General features: G+C 40.9%; 1 protein-coding gene across 2 annotated transcripts in view; it reads left to right on the plus strand.

The window, feature by feature from the left end:
- Fut10 (fucosyltransferase 10) overlaps positions 1–21338 on the plus strand; it is a 175623-nt gene that overhangs the window by 123149 nt on the left and 31136 nt on the right. Inside the window, exons 4-5 of one of the 2 annotated variants that reach the window (XM_045158682.1) lie at positions 17157–17992; positions 18218–18279. In XM_045158682.1, coding sequence (XP_045014617.1) covers positions 17157–17992; positions 18218–18279 — 898 coding nt within the window. The remainder of the gene's footprint in view (positions 1–17156; positions 17993–18217; positions 18280–21338) is intronic. The other variant, XM_045158681.1, reaches the window with a different exon arrangement.

A 21338-nucleotide genomic window follows, 5' to 3' on the forward strand; every position in this document is an offset into this window, starting at 1 on the left:
TCAATTATGAATATAGCAAAGATAGTTTGGATTTATAATCAACCAGTAAAGAAAGGAGGTTAGAAAGGATATAAAAGGTATGGAGGCTCTTGCTAAAGACAGGCTATAGGCTTGGTTATCAAGTGTAGGAAATCAGGAACTTGATCAGATATTCAGGTAGAATATTTTTGTTTAACTGATATGGCAGAATTTTTTGTTAAACCTTGACTCTGGGGTTGGTGAGATGGCTCAGCCATTAAGATCTCTTACCAGAGAGGGCCTGAGACTGCAGAGTTCAATTCCCCAGCACACATGTAAACAGTTGGGCATGGCCTTGCATATATGTAGTCCTTTGGGAAACAGAGACTAGAGAATATGTGGGACTCATGAAAACAGCAAGGTCCAGAATCAGTGAGACTGTCTCAAGAAAACAGTATGGAATAGGGGCTACCCCATGTTTCTCTGTGTAGTGCATGGGGTGCTGTATCTGCACAAGCATATGCATACCCCACACAAACACATACATCCCCTCCAATCCTCAGCAAGCTGAGGTCCAGTTGTCAGAGGGTCTCCAGGGAGTCTGGCTAAGGTTTGATTGAAGAAGGAGTTATGTTGGGATGGAACTTGGGCTTGTATGTTGGGATGTCCATATCCATCTACTAGACTGTTCTGCTAAGATGAAGAGGGGTAAGAAACCACTGAGTTTTGAATGTGAGAATTCTGAATATAAGCCCCAGCATTTGGCTGCCAGTGGCTCTTGTGAGGATAGTGAACAAAGAGAGCATCAGTGTTGCAGTCAGCTGTTTATGGGAGGAAGGGATTTATTTCAGTTTACTAATCCAGGGGAAACTCCATCAATGGTGGAAGAAACTGCTTACTTCCACATATCCAAGCAGAGCAAAACAACACCAGTAGTAGATATGAACTGCCAGAGCTCAAACTGCTCTCTTCACACCTTTGGACTGGAATTCAAATTTATATTCATCCCCAAACACACCTTAGGGCTGGACTCCAGGATCTGCTCCCAGTGACAGACACCTCCTCCAGCCAGGTGGCTGGACTGACCCATGTTACAAGCTTCATTTTTATTAAACACCTGAGTCTCTGGGCCAAACATTTACACTATCACATTCAAACTACCACAGGCAGGGATGCAGGAGAGGCTGTCTGTGGCTCAGCTGAGGGGCAACCCACTGAGGTGCTTCTGGTGGCGTCTGGACAGCAGATGATGAATGCCTCATCTGCGGTGGTCCTGAGCGCTCCTGAATGAGTGTATTCGTTACTTTTCTCACTGTGACCAAGAAGAAAATGAAGGAAGAAAGGATTTTCTTTGGATTAAAGTTCAAGGGTTTAGTCCATCATAGTGGCAAGAACTTGAGGTGGCTGATCACATTGCTCAGCTCCCTCTCTCCTTTTCATTCAGTCTGGGGCTCCAGCTGAGGGAATGGTACTACCTCCAGTTAGGGTGTGTCTTCCACCTTAATTAACCGCATCTAGAAATGCCCTAGGTGACTCTGGAACCTGTCAAATTGATAATGTTAACCATCACAATCAGTAAGTGAGGCAGAACCCTTTCTCTTCTCTTCTCGTCACCACATGCTAACCACCCTCCAAAGAGAATCAGCTCAGTGGCAAAAATGTTTTTTGTTTTGGTTTAGCTTTTTGAAACAAGGTGTCATTATGGAGCCCAGGTTGGCTTTGACCTTACATTCCTCCTGCCTTAGACTTTAAATATTTAGGCATATGGTGAGCAAGACTGTATTTGCACTCTTGCCTCAGGCTCTGCACATGTTGGGAAGGGGCTGCAAAGTTACCGACTGGCCTCCAGCAATGCTCAACAAGGAGCTTGAGAAACTTCCATGCTCAGGGCTGGAATTGGCATGCCTAATAAATGTAATTGAGAGAGGGCTGCATGGTGGAGAATTGATTAAGCATTGGCGGAAGGAACCTTGAAGAGAAATCAGATGAGAAGAGGGAGGAAGGTACCTGGCAGTTAGCTGGAGAACACTCCGGTCATGTGTCCTGACAGTTTCTCTGAATTGGCCACAGCACCAGCGCGCCTACAGAGATGCCCATGGCTGGTTCCAGTGCTCTGAGTTTAGCTTCAGGAACAGGATTTTTTTCCCTGCTACCTGTGACAGCTTAAATTTTTAGTTGATTCTAGAAGCCTAGGAAAAAAATAAGTGACATAATAGTTTGTGTGGAAACCAAAAAAAGTATGTGAAAAGACTTAAAAAGTAACAATAAACCACACTCACTTTACAGTAATGCATAGGCAGCCCTGTGGCCTACCCTCCTTCCCCTTATAAGCTTTAACTCTCCTTGTTGGGTATTTTTTATTTTTTATAATTAACAACTTCCATGATTGTAAACAATATCCCATGGTAATTCCGGGCCCCCACTTTTCCCTATGAAACTCCACTCTCCATCATACCCCCTCTCAATCAGTCTCTTTTTTATTTTGATGTCATGATCTTTTCTATTATGATGGTTTTGTGTAGGTAGTATCAGGCACTGTGAGGTCATGGATGTCCAGGCCATTTTGTGTCTGGAAGAGCACTTTGTAAGGAGTCCTACCCTGCCTTTGGCTCTGACACTCTTTCCACCACCTCTTCCACAATGGACCCTGAGCCTTGGAAGGTGTGATTGAGATATATCAGTGCTGAGTACTCCTCTGTCACTTCTTCTCAGCACCGTGATGCCTTCTGAGTCATCCCAAGGTAACTGCCACATGAAAAGAGAAAGTTCTCTAATGAAAAGGTGAGAGTAGCATTAATATATGGTATAAACATTTAGAGAAGTGCTTACTGGGTAGTTTGATGAGTATATTATATACATTTAGCCGGACAGCAGCAGACGTTACACCCTAGGGCTCATGACTACTCCTGTTGTAGGTTTTCAGTATCAGGGATGTATTCCCTTCCATGGAGCAGGCCTCCAGTCAAATTAGAGGGTGGTTGGTTTCCCCCATAACAGACATGCCACCATTGCACCCATTGGCTCATTTGGCAGGGCTGGACAAATATAAGGCTTGCAGTGTCCACTATGGAGTATTTTCATTTTTTGTGTTTTTTTTTTTTTTTCAAGGTAGGGTTTTACTCTGGTCCAGGCTGACCTGGAATTAACTCTGTCATCTCAGGGTGGCCTCGAACTCATGGCAATCCTCCTGCCTCTGCCTCCGAGTGCTGGGATTAAAGGCGTGAGCCACTATGCCCGGCTTATGGAGTATTTTCACTGGTGATTTCTCTCTCTCCCATTGAGCTGCATGCAACGTGGCTTTCTCCAGCTTTCTGTCGGCTGGTCTACATGGAGGAGGTTTAAAGCTCAGCTCCAGAAGGATTTCTCAGTGACCTTGAAGCCCAAGCATGTGGAGTCTTCAGCAATAGGATCTTATGTTGGGTATTTTTGATGGAGCCAAATTTTTTAGGACATGCAACTTTATGATATGAAATTTTGTTTTTCTACTCTTAAATAGAAGTTACCTTTGAGGACCCAAGGGAAGCACTTCTCTTCCAGACAGAAGTGTGCCATCTTCCTGAGCTCACAAGCTTACACACTGGAGACTATTTTTGTGGAAGTACTTGAGCGTCCTGGTATTCTCCCCATCTCCCTTCCTCATTTTCCCTCCCTCTGTTCCTCCTACAGAATCAGCATTGTAGCAATGCCAGTGATTTCTCTGTTCTGCCATTGTCTAGTCTGAATTCCTGGTTGCCATCTGGGACTTTTAGCTCTGTATGAGTGATCCAGTTTTTGTGAGTAAAGCTGTGTGAAGAATCTACAGTCTTCTGTTTTCTTTGTTTTGTATGGGACTAGTCAAAGAAGCATGTGTGTGCCCCAGAAAGAGGATGGCACATAAACTCATCCCACAAAGTATGCCATCTCCCACGTACTATTGCTGCTGCAGATTCAGCCTCTGCAGTCAGCAATCTGGCATCAGTTTCCAGCATTAATTTTAATTCCATTTGCATTCCAAGTTGCAACTCCCTTTATGGTGCACTTTAGTACTTACATTCTGTTTGCCAGCTGTTGTTTAAAGGAACTAGTAAATGTGTCAGTATTCTGTAAACAGAGTAACCTGGAGAAATGAAAGTTTGAATCTGAAGTTGTTAGATGTAAGAGGCAGCAAATAACTGTATATGTTAGTTGCACTTTGCATTTTCACCATTGTCCATTTCACTTCCATTGCTTTAAAGAACTCTGGCCACATTTGTTCTAGTAGACAGTGCCCTAGAGCTGGAGAGAGTTAAATAACTCTTTTTTCCCTCACTCCCTTTTTTCTTCTTCTCTCTCTCCCTCCCTGTTCTCTTTTCCTTTCTTCCCACCCTTTTTAAAAAAAATTTAATTTAAGTTGATTTTTATTGTGATATTTTCATAAGTGTATATCTTGCATTTTGAACATACTCAACCCCATTATTTCCCACCTGTACCAGACAGGCTCAGGTCGCTGAAATGAACTTCCAAACCAGGCAGTTATGGAAGAAGGGGTATTTATTGAAACTTACAGATCCAGGGGAAGTTCCATAATGACAGAAGAAGCTGGCCCACTTCCACAGGTCCAAGCAGAGAAGAAAAGCCCCAGCCAAACCCCCCAAAGCCACACCACCCAGCACACTTCAGGAACTCCTGGGAACTCAGGCACTTTACATTTCTTTAGACTGGAATTTAAATGCCCCACTACACCTTAGGGCTGAACCCTAAGACTCACCCAGTGACACCTCCTCCAGCCATGTGGGTGGAAATCCAAGAAGTTTTAATAAAATCCTGAATCTTTTGTGGGGCATCTATTCAAACTACCATACCACCTATTTTGACTAGTTGGTCAAAAGGTTACCTTTTCCTTCTTTCATGCTTTTGTGTGTGTGTGTGTGTGTGTGTGTGTGTGTGTGTGTGTGTGTGTTTAAAAATCCTCTGTCAGATATATACCTGTCAATTATTTTAATTGTCTTGACTCAGTGGACAGTTTACTTTGCTGTACAGTTGCTTTTTTGTTTTATGAAGTCCCATACGTTGATTCTTTGCCTATAACCTGGAATAGAGGAGTCCTATTCAGAAAGTCCTTCCGTATGCCTGTAGGCTCTCTATTTGTTTTCCTCTAGTCATTTCAAAATTTCAGGTTTTATATAGAAGTCTTTGGTGCATTTGAAGGTGGTTTTTTGTGCATGGAGAGATGTATTCATTGTTCTACACATAGATACCCAGTTTTCCCAGAACCATGTATTGATAATGCTGTCTTTTCCCATTGTGTGTTTCTGGCTTCTTTGTAAGAAATCACATAGCAGTAGTTATATACATCTTCTATTCTGTTATACTGATCAATATGTCTTTTTTTAAAGCCATTATCATACTGTTTTTATACTATGGCTCTGTAGTATAACTTGAAATCAAGTTTAGTGATACCTCCAGCAGTATTCTTTCTGCTGAAGACGGTTTTGGTGGTATATGAGGCCTTTTGTGTTTCCATATGAATTTTAAGATTATTATTCTATTTCTGTCAGAAATGGTTCTGGAATTTTGATTGCATTGAAAGTATATATTGATTTTGGTAAGATGGACATTTTCACAATATTAAATATTTCAATTCCTGAGCATGGGAGATTTTTCCTATCTTCTGGTATCTTCCTCAGTATCTTTATTCAATGTTTTTAAGTTTTCATTGAAGAAATCTTTTGCTTCATGGGTTAAGGATAACCCCAGATTCTTTTTTGTGGCAATTGTGAATGGAATGGACTGTTACTTTGATTTTTTTCTTAGCATGTCTGTCACTGATATGTAACAAGGCCACTGATTTTTGTGTGTTAATTTTATATTCTGCCACTTTACTGAAAATGTTTATCCTTCTAGGAGTTTTCTGGTAGGTTCTTTAGGTTCTCTTAAGTATAGAAGGATATCATCTGTAGTTAAGGATAGTTTGACTTCTACACTTGAATCCTTTTTATTTTTTTCTCCTGACATTGCTCTAGCTAATACTTCAAGTAATGTATATAGTAGCAGTAGAGAAAATGGACACTCATCTTGTTCTAGATCTTAGTGGAAATGCTTCAAGTTTTTCTCCATTTAGTATGACGTTGAGTATAGATTTGTTATATATATTCTTTATTATGTTGAGATATATTTCTCCCATTCCTAGTCTCTCCAATGATTCTACCATAAAATGATATTGGTGCCTTTAAAAGTCTTGACACAGACACCTGTACTTCTTTCTGTACTTCACGGATGTAGACAAGCAGAGCTGGAACTCAGCCCCTCTCCCTGCTCCCTGTGACACAATGGAGCAGGCTTTTCAACTTTGTACTTCCCAGCTGTGCTTTAGGCTTTTACTGTGGTTTCTCCAACACGGGCTAGATAATGAATCACCCACGTACTACAAGCAGTTAGCTGTGGATATCCAGTGGTATTAGAGTCTTTCAAAGGCCCCATGAAGGGTCCTACAGTTAATTATGGACCTCCTTCCTTTTGGAAACAGAGTCTCTCAATGTAGTCAAGACTGGCCTCAAACTCTAGATCCTTCTACCTCAGTCTCCCAAGTGCTGGAATTACAGGTGTTCGCTACCATGTCAGCCAGAGATCTCCTTCATTTTAATCATATCCCTCTTGTTCTCCAATCTTGCTGTTTTGATCCCTATACCTGACCTATGGACTGGAGTCTGGTACATTCTCTTAGGTATATGACCCTAATTCACTGGAAAGACATAGCTAGAAATTTGATGTTCTAGCTCAGGTTTCATGGATTCCAGTTCCTATCATTGACCACTGACCAATCTGGACCTTTTCTTTTAAAATTTTTATTAGCATTTTCCATGATTATAAAAAATAATCCCATGGTAATTCCCTCCCCATCCCCACTTTCCCCTTTGACATTCCATTCTCCATCATATTACCTCTGCATCTCAATCATTGTACTTACATATATACAATATCAACCTATTAAGTACCCTCCTCCCTTCCTTTCTCTTCCCTTTATGTCTCCTTTTTAACTTACTGGCCTCTGTTACTAAGTATTTTCATTCTCACACAGAAGCTCAATCATCTGTAGCTAGGATCCACATATGAGAGAGAACATGTGTTGCTTGGCTTTCTGGGCCTGGGTTACCTCACTTAGTATAATCCTTTCCAGGTCCATCCATTTTTCTGAAAATTTCATAACTCCATTTTTCTTTACTGCTGAGTAGAACTCCATTGTATAAATGTACCACATCTTCATTATCCACTCATCAGTTGAGGGACATCTAGGCTGGTTCCATTGCCCAGCTATTATAAGTTGAGCCGCAATAAACATGGTTGAGCACGTACTTCTAAGGAAATGAGATGATTCCTTCGGATATATGCCTAGGAGTGCTATAGCTGGGTCATATGGTAGATCAATCTTTAGCTGTTTTAGGAACCTCCACACTGATTTCCACAATGGCTGGACCAGATTGCATTCCCACCAGCAGTGTAGAAGGGTTCCTCTTTTTCCACATCCCCACCAACATTTATGATCCTTTGTTTTCGTGATGGTGGCCAATCTGACAGGAGTGAGATGGAATCTCAATGTAGTTTTAATCTGCATTTCCCTGATGACTAGTGACGTAGAACATTTTTTTAGATGCTTATATGCCATTCGTATTTCTTCCTTTGAGAACTCTCTATTTAGCTCCATAGCCCATTTTTTGATTGGCTTGTTTGATTCCTTATTATTATTTAACTTTTTGAGTTTTTGCATATTTTAGATATTAATCCTCTATCAGATGTATAGCTGGCGAAGATTTTTTTTCCATCCTGTAGGTTGCCTCTTTGCTTTTTTCACTGTGTCCTTTGCAGTGCAAAATCTTTGTAATTTCATGAGGTGCCCGTGATTAATCTGTGGTTTTATTGCCTGAGCAATTGGGGTTGTATTCAGAAAGTCTTTGCCAAAACCAATATGTTGGAGGGTTTCCCCTACTTTTTCCTCTAGCAGTTTCATAGTTTCAAGTCTGCTGTTAAGGTCTTTAATCCATTTGACTTAATTCTTGTGCATGGTGAGAAAGAAGAATCTATTTTCATCCTTCTGCAGATATATATCCAGTTTTCAAAACACCATTTGCTGAAGAGGCTGTCTTTTCTCCACTGAGTATTTTTGGCATTTATATCGAATATCAGGTGGCTATAGCTATTTGGGCTTACATCTGGGTCCTCTATTCTGTTCCACTGATCTACATGTCTGTTTTTGTGCCAGTACCATGCTGTTTTTGTTACTATGGCTCTGTAGTATAGGTTAAAATCAGGCATACCACCAGCCTTAGTTTTGTTGCTCAGTATTATTTTAGATATTCGAGTTTTTTTGTGATTCCAAATGAATTTTTGGATTGTTTTTTCTATTTCCATGAAGAATGCTTTTGGAATTTTGATCGGGATTGCATTAAATGTGTAGATTGCTTTAGGTAAGATTGCCATTTTCACAATATTGATTCTTCCAATCCAGGAACAAGGGATGTTTCTCCACTTTCTAGTGTCTTCTGCAATTTCTTGCTTGAGTGTTTTAAAGTTCTCATTGTAGAGATTCTTTACTTCCTTCCTTAGGTTTATTCCAAGGTACTTTATTTTTTTTGATGCAATTGTGAATGGGAGTGATTCTCTGATTTCATCCTCTGTGTGTTTGTTGTTAGCATATATGAAGACTACTGATTTCTGTGTATTTATTTTATATCCTGCTACGTGCCTGTAGGTTTTGATCAGCTCTAACAGTTTCATAGTAGAGTCTTTAGGGTCCTTTATGTATGGAATCATGTCATCTGCAAATAATGATAACTTGATCTCTTCCTTTCCAATTTGTATCCTTTTATGTGTGTCTCTTGCCTTATTGCTATGGCTAAGACTTCCAAAACTATATTAAATAAAAGTGGGGACAGTGGACATCCTTGTCTTGTTCCTGATTTTAGTGGAAAAGCTTCCAGTTTTTCCCCATTTAGTAATATGTTGGCTGTAGGCTTGTCATAAATAGCCTTTATTATATTGAGATATGTTCCTTCTATTCCCAGTCTCTGTAGGACTTTTATCATGAAGGGGGATGTTTGATTTTGTCAAATGCTTTCTCTATGTCCAATGAGATGATCATGTGATTTTTGTCCTTCAATCCATTTATATAATGTATTACATTTATAGATTTGCATATATTGAACCATCCCTGAATCTCTGGGATAAAGCTTACTTGGTCAGGGTGAATGATCTTTTTGATATACTCTTCTATCTGTTTGCCAATATTTTGTTGAGAATTTTTACATCTATGTTCATGAGGGAGATTGGTCTGTATTTTTCTTTTTTTGTTCTATCTTTGCCTGGTTTTGATATCAGGTTGATGCTGGCCTCATAGAAGGAGTTTGGTAGAATTCCTTCTTTTTCTATTTCCTGGAAAAGCTTAAGAAGCAATGGTGTTAGCTCTTCCTTAAAGGTCTGGTAAAATTCAGTAGTGAATCCATCTGGGCCTGGGCTTTTTTTAGTTGGGAGATTATTGATAACTGCTTGGATCTCCATGCTTGAAATAGTTCTATTAAAGTGATTAATCTCATTTTGATTTAATTTAGGTAGGTCATATAAATCAAGGAAATCATCCATTTCTTTCAGATTTTCATACTTTGTGGAGTATATGCTTTTATAGTAAGTCCCTATGAGTATTGGAATTTCTCTGGAATCTGTTGTGATGTTACCTTGTTCATCTCTGGTTTTATTAATTTGTGTCTCTTCTCTCTTTCTTTTGGTCAGATTTGCTAAGGGTTTATCAATCTTGTTTATCCTTTCAGAGAACAACTCTTTGTTTCATTAATTCTTTGGATTTTTTAAATTTCTATTTCATTAATTTCTGCACTAATCTTTATTATTTCTTCACACATACTGATTTTTGGTTTGCGTTGTTCTTGTTTTTCCAAGGCTTTAAGGTGAAGCATTAGATCATTTACTTGAGACCTTTCTAATTTCTTAATAAAGACATAAGGCTATAATTTTACCTCTTAGAACTGCCTTCATTGTGTCCCAGAGATTTTGGTATGTTGTGTTTTCATTATCCTTTGACTCTATAAATTTTTTGATTTCCTTCTTGATTTCTTCATTGACCCATTCATCATTTAGTAGTGTATTGTTTCGTTTCCATGATTTTGTGTATGCTCTATAGCCTTTCTTGCTGCTGATTTGTAGTTTAATTCCATTGTGGTCAGATAGAATGCAAGGAATTATTTCAATTTTCCTGAATTTGTTAAGATTTGCTTTGTGTCCTAATATATGGTCTATTTTAGAGAATGTTCCATGTGCTGCTGAAAAGAATGTATATTCTGTAGCCTTTGGATGAAATGTCCTGTATATATCTGTTAGGTCCATTCCTTCTATGACCTCATTTAATCCAGATGCCTCTCTGTTTATTTTTTCCTGGGATGACCTGTGAATTGAGGAGAGTGTGGTGTTAAAGTCACCACCACCACCACTATGTTTGGTGTTATCTGTGACCTTAATTCTACTATTGTTTTTTTGATGAATTTGTGAGCCCCAATGTTAGGTGCATATATGTTTAGGATTGTAATGTCCTCCTGTCGGAGTGTGCCGTTAATCAATATAAAGTGACCTTCCTTATCTTTCTTGACTAACGTTGGACTAAAGTCTACCTTGTCAGATATTAGGATAGCAATCCCTACTTGTTTTCTAGGCCCAATTTGCCTGAGACACCATTTTCCAAACTTTCACCATAGGATAATGTCTATCCTTTGTAGAAAGGTGAGTTTCTTGGAGACAACAAATTGTAGAATCCTGCTTTTTAACCCCGTCTGCAAACCTACGTCTTTTTTGGGGGGCATTGAGGCTGTTGACATTAAGAGATAATATTGAAAGGTGTGTATTTATGTTTCCCTTTTTTTTATGGTTCTGGTTCTACCTGTGCTCTCTTGTGTTAACAAGTATTTGAGTATTGCTTGTTTTTTTCTAGGTTCTTTATATGTGTGCTTTTCCTTTTCTTCAGCATGGAGGATTCTATCAGGTATTTTCTGTAGAGCTCGTTTTGTCTTCAAATATTCCTTTAACCTGCTTTTGTCATGGAATGTCCTTATTTCTTTTTTCTTTCTTTATTTTTTTGGTTTTTTGAGGTAGGGTCTCACTCTAGCCCAGGCTGACCTGGAATTCACTATGTAGTCTCAGGGTGGCCTCGAACTCACGGTGATCCTCCTACCTCTGCCTCCCAAGTGCTGGGATTAAAGGCATGCGCCACCATGCCCTGCGGAATGTCCTTATTTCTCCGTCTATTTGAATGGATAGCTTTGCAGGATAAAGTAACCTTCGTTGACCATTGTTATCTTTCAGAACTTGGAATATAGCACTTTAATTCCTTCTGGCTTTTAAAGTTTGTGCTGAATAATCTGCTGTAATCCTGATGGGCTTGCTTTTTTAGGTAACTTGATTTTTCTCTCTAACTGCTTTCAATATTTTTTCTTTGGTGTGTGTGTTTAGAAGTTTGATTACAATATGGCGAGGAGAGGTTCTTTGCAGGTTTTCTCTGGCTGGTGTTCTAAAGGTTTCCTGTATCTGCATTGGCACCTCTTTCCCAATTTGGGCATATTTTCTTGTATGATTTTGTGGAAGATGCCTACTATGCCTTTGGAGTGGAATTCTTCTCCTTCTACTATGCCTTGAATTCTTATGTTGGATCTTTTCATAGTGTCCCGAATATCTTGAAATTCCCACTCATACTTTTCTATAAGTTTGTCGTTCTCTTTGTTGGACTGTATTAGATCTGCCACCTGGTCTTCTAGTTTATATATTCTGTCCTCTCCCTCATCCATCCTACTGGTGAGATTTTCTTCAGAGTTTTTTATTTCATTAACTGTGTTCTTCATTGCTAGTAATTCTGACTGGTTTTTCTTTATTATTTCTATGTCCTTAGTTATGTCTTGTATTACCTTCTTTATTTCATGAAATTGGTGTCCTGTGTCTTCTTTGATTCCTTTGGCTTCCTTTTTGAGTTCCTTTTTGACTCCTTTGATTTGTTCTCTGACTTCTTTGAACATATTTACAATCATTCTTTTGAAATCTTTTTCAGGCATTTCCTCTAACTCGTTCTCACTGGAGGACATTTCTGATGCATTTGTACTTTTAGGTGGATTTATATTGTCTTGCTTTTTAGTGTTTCTTGTGTTATAATGTATATATTTTTGCATCTTGGATTAAGTTAATGCTTGGATTTTCTAGCTAGCTGGGTGTTCTTAGCTGTATCAATTGATTTGATGTTATATATTTTCAGGGTAGGAGCTTAAGGTGTTAGGTGTGGCTCTTAAGACTCTCAGAGTATCTACAAAGTTTCTCCTAGTGGTGAGTTTCCCTGCTATGGGAGTATTTAAGTAGGCTGAGTGGAATAAAATACAGGTAGATTCTAAAAGTTAACTAAAGACTGTACACTTTCAATCAAAAACAGCCCCAAGTATGTATGCAAGTAGTTATTATAACAACCAGGTCCTGTATCAACACAGAGGTTAAGATTTCTGGTCTGTTGAGGGATCCAAGTCAGCTTGTGACCAAGTGAGATCCTTCCCTGGTACAATCCCAGTTACCTTGGATGATTTTGGTCTCAGTCAAGTTGCTGCCTGCGTCCTTGGGCTGCTGTTCTGATTTCTGGAGCTGGTCACTGGTTTTACCTGCGGGGCAAAGCGAATCTGGCAACTGTGGCCCTGCATATTAGCACACCCGCTTCTGGAACTGCTGCTGCTAAAGCTGCCTCTGCTGGGTCTTTCGCCATTGCTGCTGAAGCTGCTGCTGCTGGAGCCACCGTTGCTGCTGAAGCTGCTGCTGCTGGGTCCACTGCCGCTGCTGTCACTGAAGCTGCTGCTGTTGTGTCTGCCGCTGCTTCGTCTGCTGCTGCTGCTGTTACTGGATCTGCTGCTGCTGGGACTGCTGTTACTGGTGCCTGAGCCAGTGATGTTGCTGCCAGACTCTGCTCCTGCTTGGTTCCCGCTGTTGGCTCAAGTTGGCATGGCCGGGTCCGGGGACTGCTGCCTTGTTCGCTGGAGCTGGGCACTGTTGGTGGAGGAGGGGGGGAGCCGCAGCTGCTCTAGTTCTATCGCTATTCACCGTGTTCTTCTACCTCATGGTCTGCTCCTCTGTTGCTTATTGCTGCTCTCCCTTCATGTTTCTTGAGTTGTCGAGAGCTCCGGTGTGAGTGGAAGCTCCCTGCAGCTGGCTTTTCCTGCGGCTGGAGCCGAGTCTGGCTGCTTTCTGTTGCGCTGCTGCTGCCGCAGTTGGCGGAGCTGCCGTGGCCACTTTTGCTGGTCTGTGCGGGCTCTGGATGCTTTGGATCTCTTCTCCTTCTCTGCTGCTGCTTTAATTTCCTATGCACCTCACTTTTTAGTAAAAGTGTGTATTTTGCTGAGTTTTTTTGGTCTTTTTCCCCTCTAGGCTGCTTTGGCGTGGTACCTACACCGCCATCTTAACCGGAAGTCAATCTGGACCTTTTTGTGCAGCCTTTATTTTCACATTCTCTTTCACGTTCTCCTCTGTGTAGATGATTATTAACCCTTTCTAACCACTCAGCTATATCTATGTCATGTGCATTACAAGTGTGTGAATGAGTATGGGCATGCCTGGGCCTCCTGTCAATGCAAATGAACTCCAGATGCATGTGCCAACTTTGTGCATCTGCCTTTACATGGATACTGGAGAATTGAACGTAGGCCATCAGACTTTATAAACAAGTGCATTTAGCCTCTGAGATATAAAAACAAATGCCAGATGCTTTCACCATCTTTTGTGTCTAGTTTTACATGGGTGGTTGGGGAAATTGAGCCCTGACCAATTTGCAAACAAATGTCTGTAACTGTTGAGCCATCTCCTCAGACCCAAGGAATCTTCCTGATGCTAAAGATCAGGATCAGCAAATGGAAGCTGAGCATATACAGGCCCATCTTAGTATCTGCATCTCTCCTTGCTGATGATTGAGAATGCAATTCCATTATTATGACTAAAGAGCTTTCCCAGCGATCTCTATGTGTTGAGGACATCTTCTGATGTCATCTTTTGTTTTGTTTTAGGAAGATAGAGAATTGGCATGCCAGGGCCTCAGCCATTGCAATAGAACTCCAGATGCTTGTGCCACTTAGTGGGCATGTGTGACCTTGCGCTTGCCTCACCTTTGTGTGTCTGCCTTACATGGGATGCAGAGAGTCAAACATCGGTCCTTAGGTTTCACAGGCAAGTGCCTTAACTGCTAAGCTGTCTCTCCAGCCCCTTTTTAAGTTTTTTAAAAAATCTATTTTATGTTGTTTATTTGCTTGAAAGAGAGAGAGAGAGAGGGCACATAGAGAAAGAATGGGTGTGTAGGGCCTTTAGCCACTGCAAATCAACTCCAGACATATGTACCACCTTCTGCATCTGGCTTTTATGGGTACTGCAGAATCAAACTTGGGTCCTTAGGCTTACTAGGCAAGTGCCTTAACCACTAAGCTATCTCTCCAGCCCATGATATGATCTTTAATTATTTAAAAACTTTTCTTGATTAACTGATTTCTCATTGATTGATCGGCATCAGAGAATTTATCTTTATTTTAGAGAATGTGTACTGGCATTAAATAATTATTTCTTTTGTAAAAATTTTTATTAACATTTTCCATGATTATAAAATATATCCCATGGTAATTCCCTCCCTCTATTTCTTTTTTTTTTAAAGGCATTTTAAAAAAATTTTTATTTATTTATTTGAGAGTGACAGACACAGAGAGAAGGACAGATAGAGGGAGAGAGAGAGAATGGGCGCGCCAGGGCTTCCAGCCTCTGCAAACGAACTCCAGACGCGTGCGCCCCCTTGTGCACCTGGCTAATGTGGGACCTGGGGAACCGAGCCTCGAACCGGGGTCCTTAAGCTTCACAGGCAAGCATTTAACCGCTAAGCCATCTCTCCAGCCCTCTTTTTTTCTTTTTCTTTTTTTTTTTTTTTTAAGTAAGGTCTCATTCTAGCTCAGGCTGATCTGGAATTCACTATGTGGTCTCAGGGTGGCTTTAAACTCATGGCAATCCTCCTACCTCTGCCTCCTGAGTGCTGCAATTAAAGGTGTGTGCCATCAAGCCCAGATAATAATTAATTTTTACTTATGTATTTGAAAGCAGAGATAGGAAAAGAGAGGAGGGGAGGAATGGGCATGCCAGGGCCTCTTGCTGCTGCAAATGAACTCCAGATGCATATACCACTTTCTGAACTGGCTTTATATGGGTATTGGGCATTTGATTCCTGGGCTGTTAGGCTTTGCAAGCAAGTGCCTTTAACCACTGAGGCATCTTTCTGGCCCTAAATAATTATTTTTATGAGCCTAACAAAATCAGTTTTATTTTGCTATGTTTATTTGGTATATTTAATCCCCTGGTGGATGGTAGAAGATGGAGGATTATTGTTTGGTTTGTTTTTGCTCTTTCCTTACATTTACTTTTCAAAACTTAAATCAGTGTCTATAGAATTCTTATTGTCAGAATTGTTCCAAAATTCCATATTGTGATATTGTCTTAATTCTTCAGTTATTTCTGAGTGCATCTCTACACAGTCAGGAAACAGCTGCTTACCACATCCATAGTTCCTATGTGTATATTATCATGTATCAAAGGCTTTTCTATTAATCCTGTGGAAGCTGGAATCACTTCCAATTATAATCCTGTTATGCCTCTTTATTTCTTGATGTGCTTGTTAATTCATGCCCATTCCCACAGTGCTCTGTAACAGTGCTATTGTCAGTGCCTTTTGTCTTTAAAATCCTCTTTTCTAAAATTTTGACTAAGATTGATTAACTGTACTTTTTTCAAATTGATCATTTTGGATTAAAAAAAACAATCTATCCTGTGTCTTACTTCTAGTTACTTTTTTTTTTAAAAAATTTTTATTTATTTATTTATTGGAGAGCGACAGACACAGAGAGAAAGACAGATAGAGGGAGAGAGAGAGAGAATGGCGCGCCAGGGCTTCCAGCCTCTGCAAACGAACTCCAGACGCGTGCGCCCCCTTGTGCATCTGGCTAACGTGGGACCTGGGGAACCGAGCCTCGAACCGGGGTCCTTAGGCTTCACAGGCAAGCGCTTAACCGCTAGGCCATCTCTCCAGCCCTCTAGTTACTTTTGTAAAACTCTCCTCCCTCTATTTTCTCAACTAGTCAATCTGCCAAGCCAGTGTTTTTACATTTTGACTTCCTTTCTCTTGCTTTTTTTTTTTTTTTTTGGTTTTTCAAGGTAGGGTCTCACTCTGGTCCAGGCTGACTATGTAGTCTCAGGGTGGCCTTGAACTCATGGTGATCCTCCTACTTCTGCCTCCTGAGTGCTGGAATTAAAGGCGTGTGCCACCACACTCTCTTGCTTTTTTAGAAAGAACTTTCTATTTAAAAAAAAATTGGGAACTTTAATATATGAACATACTGAAAATTGGTTTTATTCATTGAATTAGCCTTTTCTTTCCCTTCTTCCCATCCCAATTGTGGTGGTTTGATTCAGGTGTCCCCCATAAACTTAAGTGTTCTGAATGCTAGGTTCCCAGCTGATGGAGATTTGGGAATTAATGCCTCCTGGAGGCAGGGTATTGTTGGGGGTGGGTTTATGGTATAGCTAGTTTTCCCCTTGCCAGTGTTTGGCACACTCCCCTGTTGCTATTGTCCACCTTATGTTGGTCAGGGCATGATATACATCATAGAGGAGCTATATCCTTTCTCATCCTGCTCATGCCATCATTTCCCCTACCATCATGGAGCATCCCCTGGCGCCTGTAAGCCAAAATAAACCTCTTTTTCCCACAAGCTGCTCTTGGTTGGGTGATTTCTACCAGCAATGTGAACCTGAGTGCAACACCCATTCCCTTGAAGGTCTCTTTAGTAGTGTATCAGTAGTCACCATGGGGTCACAGTTACACCAGCCAAGAAAGAATTGTCTATCTTCATGTCTGGTTTTGTCCTTTTATTTTGTTGACAACACCTTTAGGCTAAAAGTCTCTTACTGGAGCAATTGGGTTAAATCCTCCTTTTGAACCTGTCCAGGCACTCCTCCCATTTCCTTTCTCACTAAATGAGAAAGATGATCCCTGTATTTGGTGACCCAGTTCTTGAGCAGTTTGGGGGTTCAAGCCCCATGATGGCCAGGGGCACTGTCTCGGGCTCCTCTAGTGCTCTGATATCATATGGAGATAATAAACATTTGGACATAGTAATTTACATTTAACTTCCCTTTCCTAGGCACTGACTTTAACGTGGACAGCCTGCCTCTGCCTCGGAGCGCCCATCATGACTGGGCCCTTCTTCATGAGGAGTCTCCAAAGAACAATTACAAGCTCTTCCATAAGCCAGTTATCACGTTGTTCAACCACACGGCCACATTCAGCAGGCATTCCCATTTGCCACTCACTACCCAGTATTTGGAAAGTGTGGAAGTCTTGAAGTCACAGAGATACGTAGTTCCCTTGAAATCCAAAAACAACCTCAGAAAAAGACTAGCTCCGCTGGTCTATGTCCAGTCAGACTGTGATCCGCCATCAGACAGGGACAGCTATGTCCGTGAGCTGATGACTTACATTGAAGTTGATTCCTATGGTGAGTGTTTACGGAACAAAGATCTCCCTGAGCAGCTGAGAAGTCCAGCCACCATGGATGCTGATGGCTTCTACAGGATCATTGCCCAGTACAAGTTCATCCTTGCTTTTGAAAATGCAGTCTGTGATGACTACATCACAGAGAAGTTCTGGAGACCACTGAAACTGGGGGTTGTCCCTGTGTACTATGGTTCTCCCAGCATCTCAGACTGGCTTCCAAGCAACAGAAGTGCTATTCTTGTGTCAGAATTTGCTCATCCCAAAGAGCTTGCAAGTTTCATCAGACAATTGGATTATGATGACCAGTTGTATGAGACCTACATGGAATGGAAGCTGAAGGGTGAGATCTCTAACCATCGACTTCTGACCACTCTCAGGGAACGGAAATGGGGAGTGCAGGATATCACCCAGGACAACTATATTGATGCATTTGAGTGTATGGTATGCGGCAAGGTGTGGGAAAACATAAGGCTGCAGAAGCAGGTAAGCAGTGGAAGCTGGTGTTTGGAAGGTTGCTGCCTCTGTGTGGGCTGCCCTGCCTTCTGTGGTATCTTCCCACCACCGCTGTTCATTCCCAGTGGAGGGGTGGGCTCTGTAAGACAGTCAAAGATCACATTACTGTCTGAGGGCTGGCATGAAGTTTATGGGTCATATCCTTAAGACCTGGAGCTATATCCTCTGTTCTTATTTCTTATGGTGGCAAACCAGCGCTGCAGTTTCTGGGACTTCAGAAAGAGGGAGAAGGCCCCAGATCTGCCTGTCACCCACAGGTAATCCTTGGCTCTGTTCGTCAGGGCTGTGGGAAGGAGCCTGGTGATTTCTGCCTGCCCTCACTCCTGCCGACAGCCTCCCCTGAGGAAACTCACATCACGTTTATACTTAACTGCTCCCACCTCACTCTTAGCTTTGCTCATTCTGACGTGCATGTGCTCATTAATGCAAGTTAAGTCTCCCCTTTCCTAATGCTTGAAACTTTAGCGTTTCCATTTTTTTGAAAAGAATTAATTAATTAATTAGAGAGAGAGAGAGAGAATGTGTACATCAGGACCTCCAGCCACTGCAAACAAAGTCCAAATGCATGCACCACCATGTGCACCTGGCTTATGTGGGTTCTGGGGAGTCGAATCCAGATCCTTGGGCTTCGCAGGCAAGCACCTCAACAGCTAAGCCATCTCTCCAGCCTAGTCTTTTCAAATTTTAAGATACTTACAGAGACTACTAGCTGAACTGCCTAATGAGAAAATCCAAAATCTGAAATGTTCTAATTTGTAAATTTCTTGAATAGCAGGTTGGTGCTCAGAAAGCTTTAGGCTTTGGAGCATTTTGGATTTGAGCTTTTCAGGCTTTGCCACTGTAAATGAACTCAGATGCCCATACCATTTTGCCCATCTGGCTTGACATGGGTACTGGGGAATTGAACACAGGCTGTCATGCTGTGCAAGCAAGTCCCTTTAACTGCTGAGCCATCTTTCCAGCCTGCCTAGATTGTTTTTTTTTGGTTTTTCGAGGTAGGGTCTCACTCTAGTCCAGGCTGACCTGGAATTCACTATGGAGTCTCAGGGTGGCCTCAAACTCATGGCAATCCTCCTACCTCTGCATCCCGAGTGCTGGGATTAAAGGCGTGCCTAGATTGTTTTGATACTTGTTTGCTTGCCTTATTTATTTATATGCGAATGGTGTCATTTTACAGATACCTGAATTTGTTAAAATGATATTTGTTGAAAGAAATGTAATGGCTAATTTTAGCCTTATGAACTATTTAAAAGATGAATTGGCTCTCTCATGCACTTGCCTAACCCCTGTAAATATATGTTTTATCTACATTTTCTGAAGACAGGCTTTTTGCTAAGTATTTAAATATTTATTTTTGCTATCATTTTAATTAATTTCTGGTCAAACTGTGTGAGATTAGTTTTGTATTATGTAACTATAGGAGCTCATATTATATATGTACATATATAATTCTATATTATATATATATATATATTTATGTTAAGGTATATTTAAAATATTTGAAATATTTTCTTAATTTTAACAATTATGCAAGTGTTCTCTTTTATCTGATTTTGTGTACTAAGTTTTAGCTTATGAAGTTATTTCTTTTATGCTGAATGCCTTGGTCAGCAACAGGAACACTAAATATTGCATCCTTCTCAGAGAACACATCCTGCTTTCTGATGGCTTCCTTTATGATATAATTTAAAGGGTCATATCACAGAAAAAATAATGTACAACACAGATACACTCAGAAGCTGAAAAAATACAGGAGACAATAGACCACATTAACTACCCTTCCCTGCTGTACAAATAATTTATTCTCAAGATATACAAGGAAGAAACTGGTGGGAGGAGATTTGCCGTGGCTTTCTTTTCAGTTCCTTTCTCTGTTTGCAGGTTCTATTCACAGAAGACTGAAAGAACTATGCAAATCTCTACTGTCCCATGCCCTGCAGTGGGAGGGACTATTGAGTACTGGGTCAGGGGATCTAATGATATTGGTAAATGGCTCTTAAAGGATTCTGGAGAATATGAACATTGCTGTCTTCCCAGCAGAGACAGTATTGTGGTGCAGTTGAACACACTTCTCTTTGGATTTTGAGGAAAAATAGATAATGTAGAATCTCTTCTATTGTGCTGTTTTGCCTCAAGGGAGGTGGTCATTGCAGATGATTAGAAAGAAGGTTTTGCTTATAGGCTGGGCTGGTTGCCTGCCACACACTTGTAATTCCAGAACTCTGGCAGAATGAGACAGGAGGATCATGCGTTTGAGGACAGGTAGGGCTGCATAGTATGCCCTTCTTTTGCAAAACCAATGAATAAATAAATTAAATCAGACTTAGCTTATATCTCCATGAACCAATGACAGCTCTAAAATGTATGTGTCCTTTTTACTGAAGAGTAGCACTGAGGAAGTCACCCACGTAAATCACAGGAGGGGAACAGTTTACATCACTGTTGTTTTATAAGATTTGTTCTGGCATACATATGGCCTGTCTTGCAGTAAGCTACTTACATATAAGTGCCTTTTTTTTTTTCAAATCTTTAAGCCAAACAAGAGCTGAAATAGGCTGTTTTTCTCTGACTCTTGATGGTTTGTGTTTTACAATTTATAAGACTTAGGGTTTAGATGTAGAAAATACCATAAGAATGTCATGGAATTTTCCATTTCTCTATTCTGCTTTTCCCCTTTTGCCTCGCTTAAAACCCACAACCTAGTGTATGAGTTGTTTGTTGCTGTGCAACTGTAGTGTCACAAGCATCAACTTAAAACAACAGGCATTGTCATGCTTGTCTCTGTGGTTCTGCATGTGTCTGTGTCTCTCTGCGTCTGCCAGGGCTTAGTGGGCTCCTTTGCAAGGCTGCAGTCTAGGTATTAGTCAGAACAGTGCTCTCACTGTCAGCTCAGCCAGGACAAGATTTGCTTTAAAACTCATGCTTCTTGGCAGGTTTGGTTGCTCAAAATTGTTGGATTGAGAGCTTTGTTTCTTTGTGATAAAAGGCTGGAGGCTGCCCTCAACTCCTGGAGGCCATCCCACAGTTCCTGACATAGAGGCTTCTCTAGCATGGCCACTCCTTCCTTTCTTAAAACCAGCTAGGAAACCAGAGCCTGCCACAAGCCATGTGCAGTCTTACATGTGGAATCCACACACTCTCACCTTCACCATGTTTTATTGGCTTAGCAGCAGGTAGAAGGCCTGCAGGTACTAATGGATTGAATGCTATAGTCCTCCCCCAAGTCATATGTGGGAGCCCAGCCCTGGTGTGATAGTGCTTTCTGGGTTTTTTGAAGGTGATTAGGTCATGAAGTTGGACTCTTCATGAATTGGGT

Source organism: Jaculus jaculus, chromosome 9, assembly GCF_020740685.1.
Source record: "Jaculus jaculus isolate mJacJac1 chromosome 9, mJacJac1.mat.Y.cur, whole genome shotgun sequence".
Lineage (NCBI taxonomy): Eukaryota > Metazoa > Chordata > Mammalia > Rodentia > Dipodidae > Jaculus > Jaculus jaculus.